The sequence below is a fragment of the Electrona antarctica genome (assembly GCF_951216825.1).
Source record: "Electrona antarctica genome assembly, chromosome: 5".
Lineage (NCBI taxonomy): Eukaryota > Metazoa > Chordata > Actinopteri > Myctophiformes > Myctophidae > Electrona > Electrona antarctica.
The window spans coordinates 51,888,775-51,914,766 of NC_136810.1; the positions used below are offsets into that span (position 1 = coordinate 51,888,775).

General features: G+C 43.5%; 2 protein-coding genes across 2 annotated transcripts in view; one reads left to right on the plus strand and one right to left on the minus strand.

The window, feature by feature from the left end:
- Positions 1-25,992, minus strand: part of LOC306924035 (patatin-like phospholipase domain-containing protein 2) — a gene marked incomplete at both ends in the record, with an annotated part of 128,566 nt that overhangs the window by 17,623 nt on the left and 84,951 nt on the right. The gene's annotated exons all lie outside the window — the stretch shown is intronic.
- On the plus strand, positions 1,962-11,736 carry LOC306922693 (carbohydrate sulfotransferase 12-like). Its single transcript, XM_079500471.1, has 4 exons — positions 1,962-2,100; positions 9,026-9,178; positions 9,916-10,095; positions 11,171-11,736. The coding sequence occupies exons 1-4, from the start codon at positions 1,972-1,974 to the stop codon at positions 11,732-11,734; spliced, it is 1,026 nt and encodes a 341-aa protein (XP_079356597.1). The 5' UTR covers positions 1,962-1,971; the 3' UTR covers positions 11,735-11,736.

The following is a 25,992-nucleotide window of genomic DNA, read 5'->3' on the forward strand; positions in this document are numbered from 1 at the left end:
ATGAAGCGGCACAGTTGATCTCAAGGGGAAATGAAATCATAAAAGTAGGAAAATAATAATAATGCTTAGATGATTTTCCCCCTTTTTCTTTTTTGTTAATTGTGGAATTATGCCCTATCAACAAAGATGCAGGTGAATGAAAATGAGGTATTTGAGTTAAGCAACCATCAAGCGGTTGAACCCCTGGCTATAGAAAGATGAAATGAGTGAAATGTTTCTCTATACCTATTATGGTATAGAACTAATACTAACTAGAAAAGGTGCCCTTCTGGGCACAGGTCTCCACCAGGATAGGAGTGTGTGTGATGTTTGGCAAAATGTTTAGGAGTAATATAAACATGTTCTTTTGTTTGTTTGTTTCTTGCAACAATTTTCTTCATTTTGTTGAGGAAATGCAGAGCCAGATCACTCATAGCTAGAATTCTGGATGAGCAGGACATGTGCAGCATTTTGTACAAAACGGGCTACTCCTGAAAACTTTGGAAGGCAATCTTAGCTAATCAGTGTAGAATCTGAGAAATCGAACAGGCTCGTCTTGATCACATGACTACAGAGATCATGTGATCATGACTACAGAGATTTGGATGAAATCTGTGCGACTAACATAAAGAATGTTTTGCAACAGTTTAGCAGAAATCGGCCTCATGGTGGCGCTATAACCGGCAGATGTGGAGGGATGCAGGGAAAATGTTTTTTCCATGGCCTCTAGGGAGTGTGCATACATAAGTTGTATACAGATCGATGCAGTTATAGGTAAAAACAGGAATTGGCCTGTTATAGCACCACCGTGAGGCTGATTTGGGGAAAAAATAGTGGTATGTCGTCCTCGGCCTAGTGGAAATGTGTGTGTATAATTTCATGGAAATTGGACACTGTGTTTGTGATTTGTGGCATTTTGTTCGAAACGGACCAATCATGTGAGCTTTGGAAGCCAATCTTAGCCAATCAGGATGGAAGATGGGATCACATGACTATGGAGATAGTGTATATAATTGTGTGATGTATGGATAAAATGTGTACGAGTTATCTACAGACATTTTTGCCTAAATCGGCCTCATGGTGGCGCTATAACAGACCGCTGAAGAATATTTGGGGCAGAGGTTCATCGTTGGCATCCAGGGAGTGTGTGTGCACAATTTGGCATGGATCGGGCCAACGGTGCCGGAGATTAGCTGATAACGGACGGACAGAAGGACGGACGGAAGGACGGACACACGGATGGAGTGCAAAACATACTCTCTCCCCATGCCTTCGGCCTGGTGGAGACAATAATAGTAACAATCTCTGTTGTCACCATTATTGATGTCACCATCATCGTTACTATGAAAGTTCTCTGGTTCATTTTTAGTAATCATTATCACCCTCCTTATCATCTAATCCTAATTAACATAATTATTCCCCTCACTGCAGTTTAATACTGGTAAGTACCAAGTGATCAAATAAACACTATAGTCGTCCCAAAAGGTAGTAAAAATAATAATTTCATTTAAAACCATAGTGGTTATTTTTCTATCTCAGAATATGTTCACATTTCTGCAGTTTTGTAGTTTCCCTAGAAATGTGTCATTTGCCAATTATATTATCTTAATCCCTCCTCTCCCCCTTACCACCCCATGCATGCCAAACAGTTGGACAAACCTTAATGTTAGTTAAATAAATATTTTCGGTATCAATATATTTTGTTTAGAAACAAAGTGCAAGATAGAGAGGAGGGAAAGAGAAGATGAAAAACAAGCAAGTCAAATAAACAAACAGGAAATGTATTATTATTATTAAGGCGTTCTTTAGTGTGCATCAGACATACTGCTACTACAATGGTGCCGCACAGCCGCACGGAAATAGCGGAAATAGCCGATCTACAAGTGTAGATCTGCTATTTTGCACTTGAACAATCGTTCAGTTATCGGAACCGTGTTCAAAGCGTTTGAAATAATAGTGAATATTAATTAACTTCTCCCCAGCCCTGACGCCATGGGAATATCCAGACTGCTACGTATCTTCATGCTCCTGGGCTCTGCCTTCACGATCCTCCTGATCATCATTTACTGGGACGCCGTCGCTGTCACGCCACGCCTGCACGCCAAGCTCCACGATAGACAGGTTAGATTCTATGTAATTATTATTAATAAGTCACCTTTAATGTGCTTGTGCAATACACAAGCACATAACTGTGTTGCTGTCATGACTCATGCCTATTATTTAAGGACCAAGCAGTTCTGGCTGAACCTTACAGTCGGTTTTCGTGAAACTTGGAAATATGGTAGAGGGCCATGCCAAACGGTGAGGATGCAAAGCCCACAACCATTGGCCAAAGGGTGGCGCTATAGCACTCAATTGAAAATGCAAACTTTGAACGCGCATAGCATCATGAACCGTTTGACCGTCGGCAATGAAACTTCGACACACATATATGCATCTCCTCATACAGAACAAGTTCCATGCTCTTACTTTTGTCTTCTGACCTCTAGATCACCCGCCATTTTGAATTATATGAAAATCAGTTAAAATGCATCCTCTCCCAGGATCTTTGATCAAAATGCACAGGAGCCCCCCTCACTTAATGCATCCTGTAGGTTAATATCGGAATACTGATATATTATTGATTTCAGCTGTTACAATTCCAAACATGCGAACATGACCCGCATTCATTACTTCAGTCTATATTTGTTTATTTAGACGGGTGATGTTGTTCCCCCTGAGCATTTAGCCCAAACCTGCCTTATCCAAAAACGTGGATAAGTTGCAAATTGCATTATGCAATATACATGTGGCCCACTGCCCACAGGTGAAGTGGTTTGCCATTGATTGCAGTTAGTTGGTTGAATTGTTGGCAATAGGCTAGCACAGTAAAGATGATAATAATCAAATATGATGGGCCCTATTAAGCAAGTGGAATCTAATTACATATAATTTTACAGTTTTTAAGACGTGGGGGCGGGTGCAATGTCATATTACAATTATGGGCCAGGTAAGAAGCGCTTTCGACACCCCGTGGTGTGAGCAAAACGGCCTTGAATTAGTCATGGGAGTGTTTAAGGGAGTTTTGAGGCTTACCCAATGAACATGTCCGTACTATTCTCTTTACGACACCAGCTGATGATGCGCCCTTTTCGGCAAGTGGTATTACATTTCTGCAGACTCATGGCACCATAGACATGACATGATTTTGTCACATTTGGGTTAATTATTCATATTGCACTGCATGCTGTCACCTTTATGCCTCCAAAGAACAGATCCACAAGCTGTCACAGCCATGATGTGCATAGCTTGTAGGCCTATGTCTCTATTTTGTTAAGTAACTTGCCGTTTTCATTGGAAAGTCATTACAGCGGCGCAGCCATATGCTAAGGGAGGGAGATATACGCACATCGTCACTTAATTTGTTTCTGTTCTAAGCATGAAAAACAGCTGTAAAAATCTTTATTCTAGTTTTTTTGATTCATAAATGAATAACTAAGACTTTGAAATGGCACCTACCTATACCTTTCAGATCGGAATGGAACTGCGAGTAGATACGCAGCATTGGCTGGCAAATTGGCAATCCATGCGTAATGTTCCCAGAATCGTCTAACCCCCGAACATACAAGTTCGTTTGATATTGTTTAATTCGATAAAAATAGAACCATGTACCATACAGCGAATGAAAGCAAGATTCCTAAGGAATATGGGGATTTTTACATTTTAAAAAACGGTTGAGAAATGAGAGAACCATGAGTGTTTATAATATCAAATATTATAAGAATAATATGAAAGACAAACGGGCTGTGAAGAGCTCAGCTCACCATCCCGACAAGGAGGAAATATAGCCTATAGTGCATGCACGTATATGCACTGACTGTTGCACACACGCTCTTTATTTGTTTCTATTGGAAAAACACCAGTAAAATAACGTTTATTTTATTTTATTTCATTCGAGTCACGACGAAGGAATGAGTTGAAATGCCATACGTGCGCCATGCGTATTGCTGCGGCCCCAATGTTATGGTCTTCGCTCGTAGCATATTATTGAAGAAGAATTGAGTCGGGTGTGATACAGCGTATGAAAGCAAACCTCCCAATGAGTATGGAGATGTTTTAATTTCTAAAAAAGGTTGAGAAATGAGCGATATATGACCCTTTATAATCTCAACGAGAAAGCCAGAAAGCTCGCTGTTGCCATGTGTCATAGAAACAAGTAAATAGGTCTATAAACATACTCCCAAAAGAATCGCATATAACAGGGGTCTACAACCTATTTTAAATGAAGTGCCATGTTTTTATTTTCTAGATAGTGAGTCTGCCATATCAAGATTCCTTTTAATGACACCACATTAAAATTTCCAGCATATTTTGATTGTCCACAAATATAAAGTTCTTCCTTCTTTTTACATATTTTCTTGCACATTGTTATAATGATCATTATAAATATATATCCCCCTGCAGTCAGAGTTCATTGTTTTAATGAATGAATGTGATGCATTGTGAGCTGGTAGATCTGCTATTTTCAAAAGTAATCTTTGAAAAAAGTGACAATAAGAATATTTTTGAAAAATGTTATTGAAACATTTAAAAACACAAATCTGTCATGGGGGTCACTGGCTTAGTTGGGCAAATGCATTCATCTGGGGGTCCTTGACATGGGAATGTCGCTGTGTGAGGAATGGATCACTGGTTTAAACAACATTAGGAGAAAAGCCCAAATAAGCACTTTAGAAACAAGAAAAGCAACCACAACTACCAATATTTACAAGCAACTTTGCAGAAAAAGAAGCCGCTTATAATAAACAGCAAACAGACATGGCAACACTCCAGCAGCACTCCAGAGCCGCTCAAGTGTAAAATCAAACAGTGCTTTTTGCTTTTAAGACGTGGTCAGACCCAGGCGGAATCGGTATGCGCTGAGTGTTTTTAGGTCAAGGGGCTTAATAGCAAGTAGCGCAAAGCGAAAATAATTAACATATGGACACTCCCTCAATGCTAAATTATGCAGGAACGTGGTATTCCATATGAGTGAGCGCTCACCACGGCTTCCATAATACGAAAAGGCGCAGAGCGAGGGCGAAATCTGTATTACCGCATGGGTTTTTCGTCTTGCTTAATAGGGCCCGATGTGTGTAGTTCTTTATAGATCTAGAACAGTATTATGCGTGTCTTAAGTACCAGGTCTTATTACTAACTTAAGACCTGGAGGCGTGGTCAATGCTGTTTGGCCACTCAAAAAAGCCAAATGGCATTGATCACGCCTCCCTAGCTAGTCTCTTAATTTTGATCTCAAAGTGCACAAGATTGAAGCATTTTCATCGCAAACTTACTTTTTTTTTTCTTGGATCTCTTGTCCACTAGTCCCTTCCTAACATTTTAGTCTAGTTTTTATTTGTTGACGAAATTGTCAGTGTATTTAGTCTTAGTTTTAGTCACCATAGCTTAGTTTTCATTTAGTTTCCATGTAGTTTTCCTCAGTGAAAATAGGTAGTCGACAAACATTTTTCGTCATAGTTTTAGTCGACGAAAACAACACTGGTCATTATAGACCTGTAAATTGACTTTTCTCTTTTCTCGTTAATAACTTATTCTAGTAAAATAAAAAAATCACACCCGTGTGAACTGAGTGGTGCAACTCCCCTCTATTGGTTCTCTGTATCGTTCCAATTTCAGTTCCTATTGGTTCTCTGTATCGTTCCAATTTCTTCTCTGTATCGTTCCAATTTGTATCGTTCCAATTTCTTCTCTGTATCGTTCCAATTTGTATCGTTCCAATTTCTTCTCTGTATCGTTCCAATTTGTATCGTTCCAATTTCTTCTCTGTATCGTTCCAATTTGTATCGTTCCAATTTCTTCTCCGTATCGTTCCAATTTTATCGTTCCAATTTCACAGCGCCCCTACTGGTACTCATGAGTCACACATGAGTCACACACAAACATAGGTTAACAGTCACAAACATAGGTGAACACCACGGACATTGCTGTTCCTTGGAGTGGTTGCACCACTCAAAAATGTGCAGCACATTAGTTTATTATGTATTTATGGTATTAATTGATCACTAATTTTGTATGTCTGTGGCAAAAATGAAATATTGATGAAAATGTCCATCACAAGCTTGCATGGTGATGACTCCTGCTCCTGACTCTCCTCCGCTGGGTGACACAGTGTGTGTGTGTGTCTGACCTAACCATAACCGCAAGCACAGAGCAGTACATGTTCGCCAACCTTAACACATGTTCGCCAACCTTAACACATGTTCGCCAACCTTAACCATGTTCGCCAACCATAACGCATGTTCGCCAACCTTAATCCGGTCGCCAACCTTAATGCATGTTCGCCAACCTTAACACATGTTCGCCAAACTTAACACATGTTCGCCAACCTTAACCATGTTCGTCAACCTTAATCCGGTCGCCAACCTTAACGCATGTTCGCCAACCTTAACACATGTTCACCAACCTTAACGCATGTTCGCCAACCTTAATCCGGTCGCCAACCTTAACGCATGTTCGCCAACCTTAACGCATGTTCGCCAACCTTAATCCGGTCGCCAACCTTAACGCATGTTCGCCAACCTTAACACATGTTCACCAACCTTAACGCATGTTCGCCAACCTTAATCCGGTCGCCAACCTTAACGCATGTTCGCCAACCTTAACGCATGTTCGCCAACCTTAATCCGGTCGCCAACCTTAACGCATGTTCGCCAACCTTAACACATGTTCGCCAACCTTAAAAATACTTTTTATTTCAGTTTATTTCTCCATTAATCCATGAGCCATGGTTTCTACAAAGCAAAGCAAAGAAAAGAAGTGGAATGCATTAACAACTAGCATTCAAGCAGTAGTAGTACATAATGAACAATAGCAGTAGAACATAAGGACATAACATGGTAGGCTACAACAGGGGTTCTCAACGTTTTTGGCCGGGGACCCCCGGAAATGCTTTGGCAATGTCTCGGGACATGATTGGAGGAGGCCCCTCTCATCCTGATTGGATGAAGGCTTTGCCACCCAAAGCCCAAACCGAAACTAGGGTTTTTTGACCCCAGGGGCTCACTGGGGACAGGGAGGAACTCCTTATATGGTCAGCACACTTTATAGTAGGGAGGATTATCCAAAAAATAAGAAAAAATAAGTGATATTTGAATTAAGTGAAATCACTGAATATACCTTTAAAGGTTTTTCTTGTAGGTTTTATAACCTCAATTACACCCACACAACCTGAACTTTGAACATTCCGTTGATTTTCTGTGGTCTGGGGTTTTCTCTGTGTGTTCTGAAGCCTTTTGAGCTGCAATAAAACGGGCAAAAAGGCCTCAACAGTGACATCTGCTGGCAAATTGGGTATGTCATATATGGGAGTTGTGGACTCTTGCACCACAGTCCACAGGAACATTTGAGCACTTGTTTGAGCCAGAAAACCCCAGACCACAGAAAATCTACTGAAGGTTAAAGGTTCAGTTTTTTTGGGTGCAATTGAGCTAAGAAAAATAATAATAAATATAACTGCAAACGGCGATAAGGCGGGACCAAGCAGGTATTATCTCCATGCTGTCTGAATGGCAGCCTCTGGTGGACATTTCCCATTCTTTGCGTCCCCAATGAGACACAGGTGTTTGCCATGATACCACTTAACTCATTGGCCAATCACAGTCCAGGTGTGTCCTTATATAATCAGCAACTCACTGCATAGCCCTCACTCAGTTTCCAGCCTTCACTCAGGCCACATGCAGCACCTGCACATCTCAATGTGTCTACCCACTACTCCAGCCATGCGTACTTGACCATGTAAGCCTTTGTTCTGCTTTGACCTGAGTATATCCTTTGTATGCCACATGTTCTATGTTCTGAGTTGTTAGACTTCATTTTACAATATATTGTCTCTAGGGTTTAAATGCCCAGTTCTAATTGATACCTGTTTATTCAGAGTTATATATTTGCTTTGCAATGTAGCTTGCAGCTTATCATTCATCATTTATATTTGATATACTTGCCATTGAATATTGTCATTCAATATGGTCCTTATTGTTTCATATGTTCTAGTGCAGGGGTTCTCAACGTTTTTGGCCGGGGACCCCCGAAAATGCTTTGGCAACGTCTCGGGACCCCCGCCCCGCCCCCTCCCGACCCCCAATATAAATTGACTGCTACAATAACCTTAAACCATTTTGGGCGGGAACCCCTTTTGGTGTTTTAAGCATTGTTATAATTTAGCTATTTAAAAATAGCAGATCTACAAGCTCATAGCGCGGTGCCACCGCGCTATGAGCGCGGTGGGGACCCCCTAAAATAATTTGGCGACCCCCCCCCCCCGAGGGGTCGCGACCCATGGGTTGAGAACCCCTGTTCTAGTGTTTAAATGCCCAGTGCCGACCTGGCTTTGTCTATTCTGTTGGTCAGAGTTACATAGTTGTCTTGCTATGCCTACCATTGTAGCCTACCATGTTATGTCCTTATGTTCTACTGCTATTGTTCATTATGTACTACTACTGCTTGAATGCTAGTTGTTAATGCATTCCACTTCTTTGCTTTGCTTTGCTTTGTAGAAACCATGGCTCATGGATTAATGGAGAAATAAACTGAAATAAAAAATGTTTTTCATTGATGTGTTCATGAGCTATGCGCGTTCAAAGTTTGCATTTTCAATTGAGTGCTATAGCCATGGGCTTCTCATAGTCACCGTTCGGCATGGCCCTCTACCATATTGCCACGTTTTGCGAAAACCGACTGCACGGTTCAGCCAGAACTGCTATTTTTGGCGGAAGAAGGAGGAGAAGAAGAGAAAAAAACCAGACAAAAACAATAAGGGATCAACACCCCTTCGGGACGTGCTTGGTCCCTTAATAATAAATAAATAATTGATGTCAATTAAATATGATATCGACACGTACACGTGTTCTGAGCTTGTTGATCGGTTATTTTCACCGTCAACACCATCATATTCTGCTGAAGTAATTTATCATTTATACAAAACAACGATGATTGAGTCAAGTTATGGACAGCTTCAGAGTTGAATTGTCGAATTTATTGATAACCTTCCTGGACTGTACTGAACGGACAGGAGCAGAGACGGCTTCTGCTTAAGGAGATGTGCAATAGCGATGGCTTGGTGTACCCTGGGAAGAACCGCTCCATCGATGACATCCCTTACACGGAACTGGAACACCTTATAGTGGATGATGTACACGGCATCATCTACTGCTATGTTCCTAAGGTAATGTACATGTACAGTAGCCCTTAATTAACCCAGGGGTTCAACAGGTGGCCCGTGGCCCACTGGTGGTCCATGGATGTATTGCATGTAGTAATGCAGTATTTGATTGGATTTTTTGAGAAACAGTGAACTGAATGACCTGGTGACGTATGATGAAATTCAACAGAAAAGGGGAGTTATAGAATCTCAAGAGGGGGAAGTGCACTGGATTGTCTGGTTGAGTCATTATCATTAGGGCATTATTAGTAGTCATTGACAATGTAGCATTGGTTGAGAAGCAATGGTATGTATACACATGGGATTCATAGCAAACTTGTGTTACAAAAGCACTAATCTTAGCCCATATCCCCACCCAAAACAACAGTGGCCAGGTTGATTCTAAGTCAGGGTGGTGGTCCCTCGTTCACAATCAGTTGAAAACCCCTGAATTAACCCATTCAGGACGGGAACTCCAAATTATATAATGTATCACAAATGCAGGTTATGGCAACTTGCAATGTCATTGTCTCATGTTGATATGGTGATGTAATGGTGATGTAAAACAAACGGTGCCAACACAAACATGAAATGTCATTAACAATAAAGAGACAATATGACGTAATGAGGGACAATATACGTAAATTTTTTCCGTCATTGTCAATGGCGTTTTTAAGACAAACATTGAACTAAAAACAAACATTAAACCTGTAAATAGCGCCCCTCAACAAATTATCGAAACGTTTACTCCTTGTGTCTAGGTGGCGTGCACTAACTGGAAGCGGGTCATGTTGGTGTTGAGTGGGATTGCACTGCAGGACGGTGTCCCCTACAAGGATCCACTGGCTATTAACGGTATTCTGGCCCACGAGCCAAGCATGCATTTCACCTTCAACAAGTTCGGGCAGCGTTACGGCGAGTTCTCACGTCAGTTCATGGAGGTAAGTCTATGACAGGGCTCCCGTAAAATCTGAATCCCCCCCCCACCGCCCCCCCCCCCTTTTTCCCCTCACTGTATATGTTTCTTTTCCCTTTTTACCTCCATTATGATGAATTCCTGTTCTGTTCTTTGTCTGTATAGAAGTGTCTATTTGTACGTCTCTAAATGTTTTGATGAATTGAACATGGTGGACCCTGTTGTAAACAAGTGTAATGCTTAATTGGGTCGTCCACTCACAGTTAACAGCCTTTGTATTGAGTTTGTGCTTGAAATGTACTGTAATTCTGCAAACTGTTAATAAACTTTTCAATCAATCAAGGGGTGGGCAACTTTGACGATGGCGAGGGCCAATATATTTCCACTCACTCCAGAGGGCCACAGTGCATATTACTGTCGTAGCAAAATATTTTTGCTAGGTTTTTGAATTTGCTAGGTTTTTGAATTGAAAACCTGATTATTATAATTTTTTGCTATTTTTGATTTGGAATCCTGAAAAGTAACCTTTTTATTGAATTTCAAATGCATTTAGTTATAGTTATGTTAACTTTATGAACTGTTAACATAACTACATTGGACACAAAAAAACGTTTTAATACTAGTCATTAAGTACTAGTCATGAAGTAATTAAAGCGGGTTTGGAATTGCAACAGCTGAAATTAAATCAATACTATAGCAGTATTCTGATATTAACATGTGGGCCGCATTAAGTGAAGGTGGGGGCCGCATGTGGCCCCCGGGCCGCCAGTTGCCCACCCCTTCTATGACAAAAACCTTTCAGAAAGCTTGACCATTGTATGGCAACACAACGCAGTTCCACATACGGGTAGCTGGTCTAATGAATAAATACATAATTATCAATATGTTGAAATTTTATAAATCATAAATCACTTATTTGAAGGAAGAATATCCTTCCAGAGCTTAATTCCATAACTAAAAAGATCAGTACAGTTGTCACTGAGCTATCAGTCCTTGTTTCAAAAAGAATATGTAAACTGTATAGAATTTCAGGTGCGCTGCATTTTTACAAATCCTATCACCCTCTCAATTGCATTTTCTGTGATGTTTATTTCTCAAAGCTGAAGCTAAAAACGTACACAAAGTTCCTGTTTGTGCGGGATCCCTTTGTGCGCCTCATCTCCGCCTACCGCAACAAGTTTGAGGAACTCAACGAGGGGTTCTACCCCATCGCTCAGGACATGCTGCGGCGCTACGCTAAGAAGACGCCCCCTGCCTCCGCGGCTGATGCGTTCGCCAGGGGGATTCGCCCATCCTTTGCCCACTTCATCCAGTATGTCCTGGACCCCCAGACGGAGATGAACCAAGTCAACGACCACTGGCAGCAGATTTACCGGCTTTGCCACCCCTGCCAGATCCAGTATGACTTTGTGGGCCATATGGAGTCGGTCGAGGAGGACGCTGAGCAGCTTCTGCGTCAGCTGAGGGTAGATGATGTGGTGAAGTTCCCCATATCACATCATAGGGACATCACAACCAGCAACTGGTTGGCTGAGTGGTTCAGCACCGTGCCTCTAGCGGCCCGGAGGGAACTCTACAAGCTGTATGAGACTGATTTCAAGCTCTTTGGTTACGACAGACCAGACTCCATCCTTAATGAATCACAAGCACTCCTGGAGAAATGACGTCGCCTCCATGCAGGCCCGGTTCTTCCTACAGGCCGACTCTGTCCCAACTCTGTCTGCCCAGTGTTCCCCCAGTGCCTCCCCAGTGTTCCCCCAGTACCTCCCCAATGTCTGCCCAGGGCCTCCCTAGTGCCTCCCCAGTGTTCCCCCAGTGCCTCCCCAGTACCTCCCCAATGTCTGCCCAGGGCCTCCCTAGTGCCTCCCCAGTGTCCCCCCAGTGCCTCCACAGTACCTCCCCTATGTCTGCCCAGGGCCTCCCTATAGTGACTCCCCTGTGCCTCCCCAGTACCTCCCCAATGTCTGCCCAGGGCCTCCCTATAGTGACTCCCCTGTGCCTCCCCAGTGTCCCCCCAGTACCTCCCCAATGTCTGCCCAGGGCCTCCCTAGTGCCTCCCCAGTGTCCCCCCAGTGCCTCCACAGTACCTCCCCAATGTCTGCCCAGGGCCTCCCTAGTGACTCCCCCCCCCCCACCCCAAGCCCCACCCGCTGCTGTTCCGGCTGTGCTCCCTTTTTTTTTTTCCTACGCGCACGCAGCCCTTCCAACCTGAAGAGTGGCGTGAGGGTAGTGCTTTTTGATCGGTGTACAGACCTACAACCCGCCCTGCCCCCCACCCAAGAACATTCTGTGCCCACACGATACAATGCAACTGTAATGTAATGTGATGTGATGTTTACACCCCTCCCCCCCTCCCTCTCTGTCAAGACCCCCACCCCAACTCTGCCCCCCCCCCCCCCCTATCCTTCTTTCTTCTTCTTTTCTTAATTTTTCTGATGCAAGTAAGCTAAGGGCAGCGCCGAAATATGGCTGCAGCTGTGTAGCTCAATTTGCTGTCACCTTCCCCTGTAACTGCAATGAGTGTCTGCACAATCATGAATTTCACCCACCTTACTTGTAATGTGATGTGACAAATAAACCTGATTCTGATTCTGATTCTGATTCCAGTGCCTCCCCAGTGCCTCCACAGTGTCCCCACAGTGCCTCCCCAGTACCTCCCCAATGTCTGCCCAGGGCCTCCCTAGTGACTCCCCAGTGCCTCCCCAGTGTCCCCCCAGTACCTCCCCAATGTCTGCCCAGGGCCTCCCTAGTGCCTCCCCAGTGTCCCCCCCAGTGCCTCCCCAATTTTTGGGACAGAGTAAAAAAATCCTGCTTAGTGCGCCAGATTGCTCAGGACCGGCCCTGCCTCCATGCTCAGATGAAGTGTGACAAACTGCTTTGTATGTGATTTGAACAAGAGGAAAAAAAAGATGGCACATTGGTAAGGTCTTATTTGCACATGAAGTCCAAATGTTACACCTGAGTGCCTCCCAGTGTTCCCCCAGTACCTCCCCAATGTCTGCCCAGGGCCTCCCTAGTGCCTCCCCAGTGTTCCCCCAGTGCCTCCCCAGTACCTCCCCAATGTCTGCCCAGGGCCTCCCTAGTGCCTCCCCAGTGTCCCCCCAGTGCCTCCACAGTACCTCCCCAATGTCTGCCCAGGGCCTCCCTATAGTGACTCCCCTGTGCCTCCCCAGTACCTCCCCAATGTCTGCCCAGGGCCTCCCTATAGTGACTCCCCTGTGCCTCCCCAGTGTCCCCCCAGTGCCTCCCCAGTACCTCCCCAATGTCTGCCCAGGGCCTCCACAGTACCTCCCCAATGTCTGCCCAGGGCCTCCCTAGTGACTCCCTAGTGTCCCCCCCAGTGCCTCCCCAGTGCCTCCACAGTGTCCCCACAGTGCCTCCCCAGTACCTCCCCAATGTCTGCCCAGGGCCTCCCTAGTGACTCCCCAGTGCCTCCCCAGTGTCCCCCCAGTGCCTCCCCAGTACCTCCCCAATGTCTGCCCAGGGCCTCCCTAGTGCCTCCCCAGTGTCCCCCCCAGTGCCTCCCCAATTTTTGGGTAAAAAAAAATCCTGCTTAGTGCGCCAGATTGCTCAGGACCGGCCCTGCCTCCATGCTCAGATGAAGTGTGACAAACTGCTTTGTATGTGATTTGAACAAGAAGAAAAAAAAGATGGCACATTGGTAAGGTCTTATTTGCACATGAAGTCCAAATGTTACACCTGAAAATGTCAAGTGCGATGAAATAAATACAAGCTCATATTTTGTCATTTACGGATTATTGTTAATTTTAAACCAACTCTGATAGTGACATCTGTCAAAATAATTTTCAGAACAGTTTAGATTTTCTGCATTTTTTCACATCTGTCAACAAGATTGTTAGTGGCTCAGTATCCTTGGATAACGGATATGACAAAACGCATATATGACCATTTCAGACTTGCAGTGTTCAAAGACCTTTACAGAGAGTGACTTCACCCCTTGACGTAGGCTTTGCAGTTGTGTGCTGTAGTCTCTAGTCTAATCTAATCTAGTATTCAAAAGGAAACTCTACCTTGAGTATCTGCATTTCCTAACTTTGATGTCACACAGAACCATACCTGTAATTTGTGATGTCACAGGTTATTTCTTAAGGGGAAAGCCCGAAGGGACTTCTTGACTTATTGTATTTGTCTGTTTTTTTTCTTCTCCTTCCACCAAAATAGCAGTTCTGGCTTAACTGTGCAGTCGTGTTTTTGCGAAACCTGGCAATAGGACATCTACCATGTCCGTCTTCACTAACTAACTATCAAAGCCAAAAACAGGCTTTGATAGTTAAAAAGGAAACAAAAAGAAACTTTGAACAGGCATACGTGTACGTTCAGTTCACGTACACCCAAAATATGAAAGGGTTGAACGCGTTCAGGGACAACACTGGATATTGTTCCCAAAATGTGATTACTTCTTCCATCACTGAATACACACTTACAGCCACAACAGAACAAATCCAACTTATTCCTTATACTCTCAAGTCAAATGATTGACTGCAACATGAGATATACTTGTCTTGTTCGATTTGATTTTATGTGGTATATTTACAGTTCTTCCTTAAGCTAAAAACAGAGTATTAAAAAACAGCTAGGCTGAACTCTTTTCACAGTTACAATGAAAATGGGGTGGGGTGGGGTTGCTTAATTGGCCCCTCTCAAAGGTAAAGCTCCTTCAGACTGAGTGGATTATACTGATTTTACATCAGGGGGATTCGCCCATCCTTTGCCCACTTCATCCAGTATGTCCTGGACCCCCAGACGGAGATGAACGAACACTGGCGGCAGATTTACCGGCTTTGCCACCCCTGCCAGATCCAGTATGACTTTGTGGGCCATATGGAGTCGGTCGAGGAGGACGCTGAGCAGCTTCTGCGTCAGCTGAGGGTAGATGATGTGGTGAAGTTCCCCATATCACATCAGGGGAAAAAAAGGGACATCACAACCAGCAACTGGTTGGCTGAGTGGTTCAGCACCGTGCCTCTAGCGGCCCGGAGGGAACTCTACAAGCTGTATGAGACTGATTTCAAGCTCTTTGGTTACGACAGACCAGACTCCATCCTTAATGAAGCACTCCTGGAGAAATGACGTCGCCTCCATGCAGGCCCGGTTCTTCCTACAGGCCGACTCTGTCCCAACTCTGTCTGCCCAGTGTTCCCCCAGTGCCTCCCCAGTGTTCCCCCAGTACCTCCCCAATGTCTGCCCAGGGCCTCCTTAGTGCCTCCCCAGTGTTCCCCCAGTGCCTCCCCAGTACCTCCCCAATGTCTGCCCAGGGCCTCCCTAGTGCCTCCCCAGTGTCCCCCCAGTGCCTCCACAGTACCTCCCCAATGTCTGCCCAGGGCCTCCCTATAGTGACTCCCCTGTGCCTCCCCAGTGTCCCCCCCAGTGCCTCCCCAGTACCTCCCCAATGTCTGCCCAGGGCCTCCCTATAGTGCCTCCCCAGTGTCCCCCCAGTACCTCCCCAATGTCTGCCCAGGGCCTCCCTAGTGCCTCCCCAGTGTCCCCCCAGTGCCTCCACAGTACCTCCCCAATGTCTGCCCATGCAGGGCCTCCCTAGTGTCCCCACAGTGCCTCCACAGTGCCTCCACAGTGTCCCCACAGTGCCTCCCCAGTACCTCCCCAATGTCTGCCCAGGGCCTCCCTAGTGCCTCCCCAGTGTCCCCCCAGTGCCTCCCCAGTACCTCCCCAATGTCTGCCCAGGGCCTCCCTAGTGCCTCCCCAGTGTCCCCCCAGTGCCTCCCCAATTTTTGGGACAGAGTAAAAAAAATCCTGCTTAGTGCGCCAGATTGCTTAGGACCGGCCCTGCCTCCATGCTCAGATGAAGTGTGACAAACTGCTTTGTATGTGATTTGAACAAGAAGAAAAAAAAGATGGCACATTGGTAAGGTCTTATTTGCACATGAAGTCCAAATGTTACACCTGAAAATGTCAAGTGCGATGAAATAAATACAAGCTCATATTTTGTCATTTACGGATTATTGTTAACTTTAAACCAACTCTGATAGTGACATCTGTCAAAATAATTTTCAGAACAGTTTAGATTTTCTGCATTTTTTCACATCTGTCAACAAGATTGTTAGTGGCTCAGTATCCTTGGATAACGGATATGACAAAACGCATATATGAACATTTCAGACTTGCAGTGTTCAAAGACCTTTACAGAGAGTGACTTCACCCCTTGACGTAGGCTTTGCAGTTGTGTGCTGTAGTCTCTAGTCTAATCTAATCTAGTATTCAAAAGGAAACTCTACCTTGAGTATCTGCATTTCCTAACTTTGATGTCACACAGAACCATACCTGTAATTTGTGATGTCACAGGTTATTTCTTAAGGGGAAAGCCCGAAGGGACTTCTTGATTTATTGTATTTGTCTGTTTTTTTTCTTCCTCTTCTCCTTCCACCAAAATAGCAGTTCTGGCTTAACTGTGCAGTCGTGTTTTTGCGAAACCTGGCAATAGGACATCTACCATGTCCGTCTTCACTAACTGTAACTATCAAAGCCAAAAACAGGCTTTGATAGTTAAAAAGGAAACAAAAATAAACTTTGAACAGGTGTACGTTCAGTACGTACACCCAAAATATGAAAGGGTTGAACGCGTTCAGGGACAACACTGGATATTGTTCCCAAAATGTGATTACTTCTTCCATCACTGAATACACACTTACAGCCACAACAGAACAAATCCAACTTATTCCTTATACTCTCAAGTCAAATGATTGACTGCAACATGAGATATACTTGTCTTGTTCGATTTGATTTTATGTGGTATATTTACAGTTCTTCCTTAAGCTAAAAACAGAGTATTAAAAAACAGCTAGGCTGAACTCTTTTCACAGTTACAATGAAAATGGGGTGGGGTGGGGTTGCTTAATAATGAGACTGTTGTGTAATTAAGACTCCTGTGCTTTATTAATCACGCATATGAACAACAACACAGGAGGATATCGGTGCACCAATCCTTGCTGGGTCTGCTGCTTGCTATGTGTTTAAATCAAAGTCTTTGATAACACTATAGATTTCTATGTCGGGGCTGATAAGAACAATGATCCCCGATGTGTGTATGGCCATTTGAAGTGATAAACACTGCCATAACACTGCAGCGATGGTCCACCGTCATACAGAACCTGTGCAACCTTGTGTTCGGGACGTAGGGGTCTATCACCACTTCCTAGTAAAACCAGGTCCAGTACCATGTGTGGGTCCAAAGCCCTAACCACACCAAAGGGTCAAGACGGCTTTAGTGTTGTCCCTGTGGTGTGATATGTCTTGTTGCACGTTGACCCACGTTGACCCTATATTCAGCGCATGGAATTCAATGGCCCAAACCCCACCAAAGGGTCGAGGCGATTTTAGCGTTAACTCCTTGCAACCGTTTGGACCCAAGGAGTTGCATGGTGACCCTTTGGTGTGGTTAGGGCTTAAGAACACAGACCAAGTTTTGGGGCCAGCTGGGCCTTTTGGGAACTGGAGTTATGGAAGTCTAAAGCCCAGCTCCGGAACACAGAGGAGGCGGACAAAATACAGTAGAATAGAATAGAAATACTTTATTAATCCAGAGGGGAAATTAAGAACCACAGTCGCAAAGATAGACCCCCTTAGATAGAACTTTATGTAGACTTAGATAGCATTTTATACAGATTTATAGCATGTTACGTGGACAGCACTAGAATTGCATTTTATGTAGTTATAGCACTTTATAGTATGTATAGTATAGTATGTATAGTTTATATGTATAGTTTCATTATACAGATATTCCACTGTTACATTCTTAGCTTACAGTACACATGTTTCATGATAACTACTTTTAATGTATGTGATGTATTGCCATGCTCTTTGTTCTTGCTTATTGTAAATCACTCTGGATTAAGAGCGTCTGCTAAATACCTAAATTGTAAATTGTCTAAATTGCAAAGCAAATCACATCTAAGGCAATAAATATATAAAATAGGCAATTGATGAGATTGTTTTGTAATTAAAATGATACATTATGTACATGAACACACACAGGAGGATATCGCTGCACCAAGTCTCTATATAGCTCAGCCCAACACTTTTTGTTAAGTTTATTTGAAAAGCCAAAAGGAAGAAAATAAAAAAATAAAAAAACTAGGACAAAAAATAGGATAACTACAACAAACTCCTAAGACTAATTGTCTCCACCAGGCCGAAGGCATGGGGAGAGAGTATGTTTTGCACTCCGTCCGTCCGTCCGTCCGTGTGTCCGTCCGTCCGTCCGTCCGTGTGTCCGTCTGTGAACAGCTAATCTCCGGCACTGTTAACCCGGTCGATGCCACATTTTGCACACACACTCCCTGGATGCCAACGATGAACCTCTGCCCCAAAATTTCCAGAACGGCCTGTTATAGCGCCACCAGGAGGCCGCTTTGTGCAAAACAAGTTTTTGGACAGTACACCTACAGATTTTGTCCAAACATCACGCAAATTGGTACACAGTCTCTCTAGAGCCATTCAACGAAACATGTCTTTCAGATTTCTCAGACTCCATCCTGATTGGCTAAGATTGGCTTCCAAAGTTCGCAGGAGTGCTCAGTTTCAAACAAAATGCTGCAAATCATGAACACATTGTGTGATTTCCGTGAAATTGCGCACGCACATTCCCACTAGGCCGAGGAAGTAATGCCACGTGAACATTTTCAACTCAGCCTCATGGTGGCGCTATAACTGGCCGAAAAGTGTTTTTACCTCCAACTGCACGGATTTGTGGATAACTTTGTATGCCAACTCCCTAGAGGCCAAGGAAAAACCTTTGCCTGGAATCTTTCACATATGCTCTTTATAGCGCCACCAGGAGGCCGACATATGTAATCCACCTTCATTGCCTACGATTGGCTTCTAAACTTCAGAAGTAGCCCGCTTTGTACCCGTTTTGTACAAATCACCACAACTACTCCTCCGATTTCGGTGAAACTGTGCATGCATATTCCCACTAGGCTGAGGAAGAAATGCCACTTGACAGTTTTCAAATCAGCCTCATGGTGGTGCTACAACAGGCCAAGCTGTGTCTCACTCACACACACACACACACACACACACACACACACACACACACACACACACACACACACACACACACACACACACACACACACACACACACACAAACATGATTATATTACTCCTAAACATTTTGCCAAACATCACACACACTCCTATCCTCCTGGTGGAGACCTGTGCCCAGAAGGGCACTTTTTCTAGTTTCCATTGAGTTTCTCTCACAAGGAGCACTTTACAATACAAAATCAATGACAGTGACTTAATAAAAACCGACTCAGACATAACCATAGAGTTCACTATTACTCAGACATAACCATATATAGAGCTCCCACTGCAGCTACAGTACACCCAAATATGGGCGTGTGCAGGGCACCGCACTGTACAGGGTTTGAGGCCTTTCGTTGGCCGTTGATTGTGATACATTTAGGTATAAAAAGATGATAACAAATGTAAAAACCCAGAAAATGCTGCGCGCACGCGCGCTATGCGGGCCCCCAAACAAATACCGGCCCAGAGGCCCTCGTGGGGGTTAACCCATTTTGGGCGGGAACCCCTTTTGGTGTTTTAAACATTGTTATAATTTAGCTATTGAAAAATAGCAGATCTACAAGCTCATAGCGCGCCACCGAGTGGCGCGCTACAAGCTATTTTTTAAAAATCGTGAAAATATTTATTTCAGAAAACTGGAAGATTTAGAAGATTTTTTTTTAAATTTCGAGGTCAGGCCTAAATTGGTTAATCCGTCCTTGGCGTGTGTCATGCTGATTTAGCCTGGCATGGCCAGACTATAATGTCACTGCCTAGATATTAGTCTGGGATCTCTGTGTGGAACCTGCATTTCCAAGAGGCTGATTCAATGTGCCCCAACCACTTTAATCCACAACGTGGCGCCAGTGCCAAAGAAATCTGCGCTATATGAGCTTACAAGACGAGTCACTTCCGCCTGCCTCGGATGTGATAGCCGTCCATATTTGAGCCAGATTCTCATTACATGATACATCACCGCGGATTGCTTTCACTTTCTTGGCGTGATCAAAGTTTAGACTTTTATAAGGTCTCAAAGATGGCAAATTGTCTCATTTTAGCTGGGGTCGCACTTGGAAAGATTCAGCTTTTGTTGACTAGTTTTTGAATTTTGGCGTGGTGTTAGGTATGGGTATAATGATTTCAAAAAGCGTATTGGGAGCGCCCCCTAGTGGTCTGTTTACACAGACTCAAATATTAGACACTTATAGGTATGTATAGGTATACTTATAATTGATAAAAGACATTTTACAATGGATTCTGTTACTATATTGGGTGTGCTATTACATACTAAAATCTTAGGAAAAACGAACAACCAGAAAGGCATCGTTTTCAAGATGGCGTCCACGGTGGCTAAAATGAGCTAGAATCTCAATTTAATATGTAAAAAATCATAACAATTATGCACTTGGTAACTACTTTTTGAATTTTGGCATGGTGTTAGGTATGGGCATAAGGTTTTCAAAAACCCTCGCAAACTAATTTGGCTCGCCCCCTAGTGGTCGGTTTGCAATGAAACCACTATAGATATGTCAGTATATGGTTGAAACCCCAAATAATTGATAGAAGAGATTTTTCAATGGACTATGTTACCACTTTAATTGCCCGGAACTATTTAATCCATTACATTCATGCGCCCAGTCGATTTATAAACACGGACGCCTTTTCCGGACGGACCGGCCGGAAGTTCATGATGTTGTGTAGCAGCTAACAATAGCCACAGCACTTTAGAATCGATCGACAACAACGGGAGACAAGAATAAATCTATCGAGACTAGCGACTGGACCGCGGAGCGCCGTCTAACACAGGATCTTTTTTCAGAAAAAGACGGGATGATTTAGATCGCGATTTATGAACGTTTTAAGATTTTCGTTTTCATCAGCTAAACAGAGGAGGGAGTTTTTTGATGACGTCTCAGTCTTGCGCGTCACTGAGGAGAGCCCAACAGGCGCGCCTGGGCTATACAGCCAGGCGATCTGTTCTCGTATCAAAAAACTTCGTCTTTAGGACAATACTTCGTCCTGAGCGTCGGGCGTTACTAATAGAAAGGACAAAGAACTTCGTACTGGGCGATTAATCTGTTACTAGTGGGTGTGCTAAATAACATACTAAATTCTTACGAAAAACAAACATCTAGAAAGGCATCGTTTTCAAGATGGCGTACACGATGGTGCTGCCGGGAGCTTAAAATGCCTATGGTTTCATTGCAAACCGATCACTAGGGGGCGAGCAAAATTCATTTGGAATGGTTTTTGAAAACCTTATGACCATACCTAACAGCATGCCAAAATTCAAAAAGCAGTTACCAAGTGCATAATTGTTATGTTTATGTTTTTTACGTGACGCTGCCGGGAGCTAAAATGCATATAAAATGTATAAACTGTGATTAATGTAAATCAATTATGCATTTGTTAACTGCTCTTTGAATTTTGGCATGCTGTTAGGTATGGTCATAAGGTTTTCAAAAAACATCGCAAACTAATTTGGCTCGCCCCCTAGTGGTCGGTTTGCAACTTTGGAATACAAATTTAAGCTCCCTGCAGCCATCGTGGACGCCATCTTGAAAATGATGCCTTTCAAGTTGTTTGTTTTCCGTAAAAATGTAGTATGTTATTTGGCACACCCAATGGTAACAGAATCCATTGAAAAATCTCTTCTATCAATTATTTGGGGTTCCAACCATATACTGACATATCTAATAGTGGTTTCATTGTAAACCGACCACTAGGGGGCGAGCCAAATTAGTTTGCAATGTTTTTTGAAAACCATATGCCCATACCTAACACCATGCCAAAATTCAAAAAGTAGTTATGAAGTGCATAATTGTTATGATTTTTTACATTATAGGCATTTTAGCTCATTTGAGCCACCGTGGACGCCATCTTGAAAACGATGCCTTTCTGGTTGTTCGTTTTCCCTACAATTTCAGTATGTTATTTAGCACACCCAATAGTATCAATTATTTGGGTTTACAACCATAGCTATATAACCATATCTAATATTTGAGTCTGTGCAAACAGCCCACTAGGGGGCGTGCCCAACGTGTTTGCACAGCTTTTTGAAAACCTTATACACATACCTAACACAACGCCAAAATTCAAAAGTCACCAAAAGCCAAATTGTGGTGATTTTTTACGAGTCCGCCCCCAGCTACTAAGGACTATTAAGCGTGCGCACGGCCGTGAGCGCGTCGGATCTGTGTGGAGGCTGTCTAACACAGTCAAAACAGATAATTAAGTACATGATGAAGGCCATGTCAGGATTTAAAGGAATGCAGTGTCACAATAGTAGTTTGATTGAGGTGCCCAACCTTGATCAGAGCTGAGGAGGTCGTCTGAGGATCAAGGGTTTCCATGAATTATGCTTGTGTTATTATGATTTAGTTGTAATTGTAATTTGACACTTTGAAACACTTTCTCTCAACTGACAAAAAATTATAACTATTTACTTTATCTATTTACAATGATGTCATGCCATGTTCTTTTCCACTGTGGTCATACAGTTGACTTGACTCACACATACCATGACAAATGTGGTACCGATATCGCATACAATACCACAAATCTCCTGCAACATATTAATGAGCATGTCATCCTGACACTATATATTTAAAATTGTGAATATTAAAATATATATACGGACATACATTCACTGGAGTTCACTGTGTTGTTGTGGAGCATTTACTATAATTGCTGTAACTTGGTATCTGCAATGTGATGCTGTTGCTGCAGGGTGAACTATGGGTAGCATTATAGTATAATTGATGCCTTACAGCCCCCCCCCCCCCCCCCCCACCCCCCAAATCACCACCAGCCCCCACTGGAGGGAACATAGGGTCTGTTTTGGAATGAGGGAACATTGGGCTGAGGGAACATAGGGCTGAGGGAACATACGGTAGGGCTGAGGGAACATAGGGCTGAGGGAACTTGGGTACGGTCCCGCCACAGTCGCCAGACTCCCCTTCTGATCAACTATATTCCAAACTATTTCCAAACTAATTATTTGATCCAGAACTGAGTGCGCTCCTCCCAGACCCTCGCCTCACCAATGAAAACTTCGGCTCCAGACTGCAGCAGGTATGGTTCTTTGGTCCAAACTACAAATAAACATAGCCACTGCATCTACAGTACATTGTAAACGAAAATAGGCAAAGCTGTTTTTCGTTTATTATGAATACACATTAAGCCCTGAACCTTGGGTGCATTTAATGAAAAATAAGTATGTTATTCATAATTATAAAGTGGGTTAGCCTACAAGGTCTTGTTGGTACCTACATTCAATTATTGCCCGGTCGTGGTCGGCATAATACAATAATCACCCTAGGTCTATACCGTCAGTGCGTTATAGGCTTTTCTTAAAACTGTTTAGGTGCCACCGACGAGATCACGAGATGAATCTAACCATGTACTGGTTGCCACCAACGAGAAACCGATATTTTTTTGGGAATTCTTTTTTTTTAATATTCTTTTTTTTATTTTTTTATTAATCCATATTTTGAAAATTCCTCTAATCTGGTGTGCAGGTGATGACATGCACATGACATGGACATGACATGCACAATAGAATTACATTTTATTTCTTTTATTTATACAAACCCGTCTTGATCACATGACTATGGAGAGCATGTGTACCGATTTGCGTGAAATTTGGATCAAATCTGAAGGAGTAATATTAGAAAATGTGTTTTACATATGTCGGCCTCCTGGTGGCGCTATAAAGAGCAGATGTGAAAAATTCCAGGCAAAGGTTTTTTCCTTGGCCTGTAGGGAGTTGGCATACAAAGTTATCCACAGATCCGTGCAGTTAGAGGTAAAAACACTTTTCGGCCAGTTATAGCACCACCATGAGACTGAGTTGAAAATGTTCATGTGGCATTTCTTCCTCGGCCTAGTGGGAATGTGCTTGCACAATTTCACGGAAATCACACGATGTGTTCATGATTTGCAGCATTTTGTTTGAAACTGAGCACTCCTTCGAACTTTGGAAGCCAATCTTAGCCAGTCAGGATGGAGTCTGAGAAATCTGAAAGGCCCGTTTAGTTGAATGGCTCTAGAGAGACTGTGTACCAATTTGCGTGATGTTTGGACAAAATATGTAGGTGTACTGTCCAGAAACTTGTTTTGCACAAAGCAGCCTCCTGGTGGCGCTATAACAGGCCGTTCTGGAAATTTTGGAACAGAGGTTCATCGTTGGCATCCAGGGAGTGTGTGTGCAAAATTTGGCATCACCCGGGTTAACGGTGCCGGAGATTAGCTGTTCACAGACGGACGGACGGACGGACACACACACGCACACGGACACACGGACGGACGGAGTGCAAAACATACTCTCTCCCCATGCCTTCGGCCTGGTGGAGACAACCAGGTAGCTGTTCAACATTAATTGACATACCAAAAGGAATATGATCAGTTGTTGCTGTTCCATACATAATATCCATACATGATAGTGAAGCATGTGCATCGGCAGTGCTAATGCAGTGGTCCAGCCATGATGTGCTATGCCAGGCCTAACCAGAGTTAGGGAGGTTAGAAAAATATATCTTTCGGGTGCATGGGACCCCTTCATACCAGACAACAACATACATGAGCAAAGGGTCATTTAGGTGCAGAGGTGAGTGGGTGCGTGTCAAGCTGTCAATGTTATTTTGCATGACTGTGTTGGTGTTTTTTTTATAATTTTTATCCCACGATTTTGTAACCCATTTTTCACCCCTGTGTCAATTATCTAATGTGATCCTGGGCTCTACACACCCTCCGCCAACCTAGTCCCCATATATGGGGGACATGGTGAGAGCAACAGACTTCAACTCATGCTTCCTTCATGCCTGAGTGTCCAAGTTGCTCCTTTACACCTGACAGGGGGGAGTTTCCCTGGTTGGGCGTAGCGCGTGGAAGGAACACGTTATTCCAACCAGTTCCTTTCCCCTCCATCAGGCGCCCCGGCTGGCCAGGGGGAGGCAGTTTAGAGACCAGGATTACTGCATGTTTTTTGTGAGGGTACCTACCCTATAGGGACACGGGGAGAACATGCAAACTCCACACAGAAAGGCCCTTTCACCAACCCCGCCTCGGGTATGGGCACTGATGGAGGAGGAAACACGGTGCCAGCACCCACAGCGCGCATGACTGTGTTGTTGAACATTTTTGTGGTGATGTGGGCGGGGAGACAAATCTACCTTGTATGCTGGCATGATGTCACTGAGCATCATGAATGTACCCAAGGACTGCACCCACCTGAGACATCAGCAACATCATGAACATAATTGTGTTTAGTTAGAAACAATTTGTACTAGTTTGACACAGACCGCAATAGACTGTACTTCTGTATGTACATGAATGCTCCCACAGTCACAGCATTTGTTATTTACACAGGAATTGCAGCATCATCAATTACAAAGGTGAGCTATAGTGCTATTTAAACTATTCAGTACTGCTGGAAAAAAGCTATGATAGTACTTACATGAAGACAATGATTTATTGTAATACCAGTTTTCTGAAATTAGGCATTATATATGAAAATATGCCCACATTTGCATATCTTTCCAGAATCAAAATCGGAAAATTGGATAAAGCCACAGTAATTTCATTTTATTTACATGTTAGAGTCAAAGGTTTTAAATAAGGGAATATTTGATATTGATGGATATTTTATAGACAGTTGACACACTGACTGTGCACAGGACAAACTGTAAGTTGAGACATGCAATACTGTGGTGACACACAGAGTAAACTGCTTAGAGTTATTTACAATTAGGCTGTAAAGACAAAGCCTTTTGTTGAATGCTGCTAAACACCCCAGGGGGGTCGGGGGTGCTGTTCCTAATAATAGGGAAAGCTCCTATCTCGAACTGCAAACTAACAGCTGTGTGTGTTTCAGAGG

Bases quoted from the DNA above. Each gene is read 5' to 3' on its own strand.
- LOC306922693 (XM_079500471.1), top strand. From the start codon at position 1,972: ATGGGAATATCCAGACTGCTACGTATCTTCATGCTCCTGGGCTCTGCC. The intron at 2,101-9,025 runs GTTAGATTCTAT...CTGAACGGACAG, and splicing joins CCAAGCTCCACGATAGACAG to GAGCAGAGACGGCTTCTGCT. The intron at 9,179-9,915 runs GTAATGTACATG...CCTTGTGTCTAG, and splicing joins TCTACTGCTATGTTCCTAAG to GTGGCGTGCACTAACTGGAA.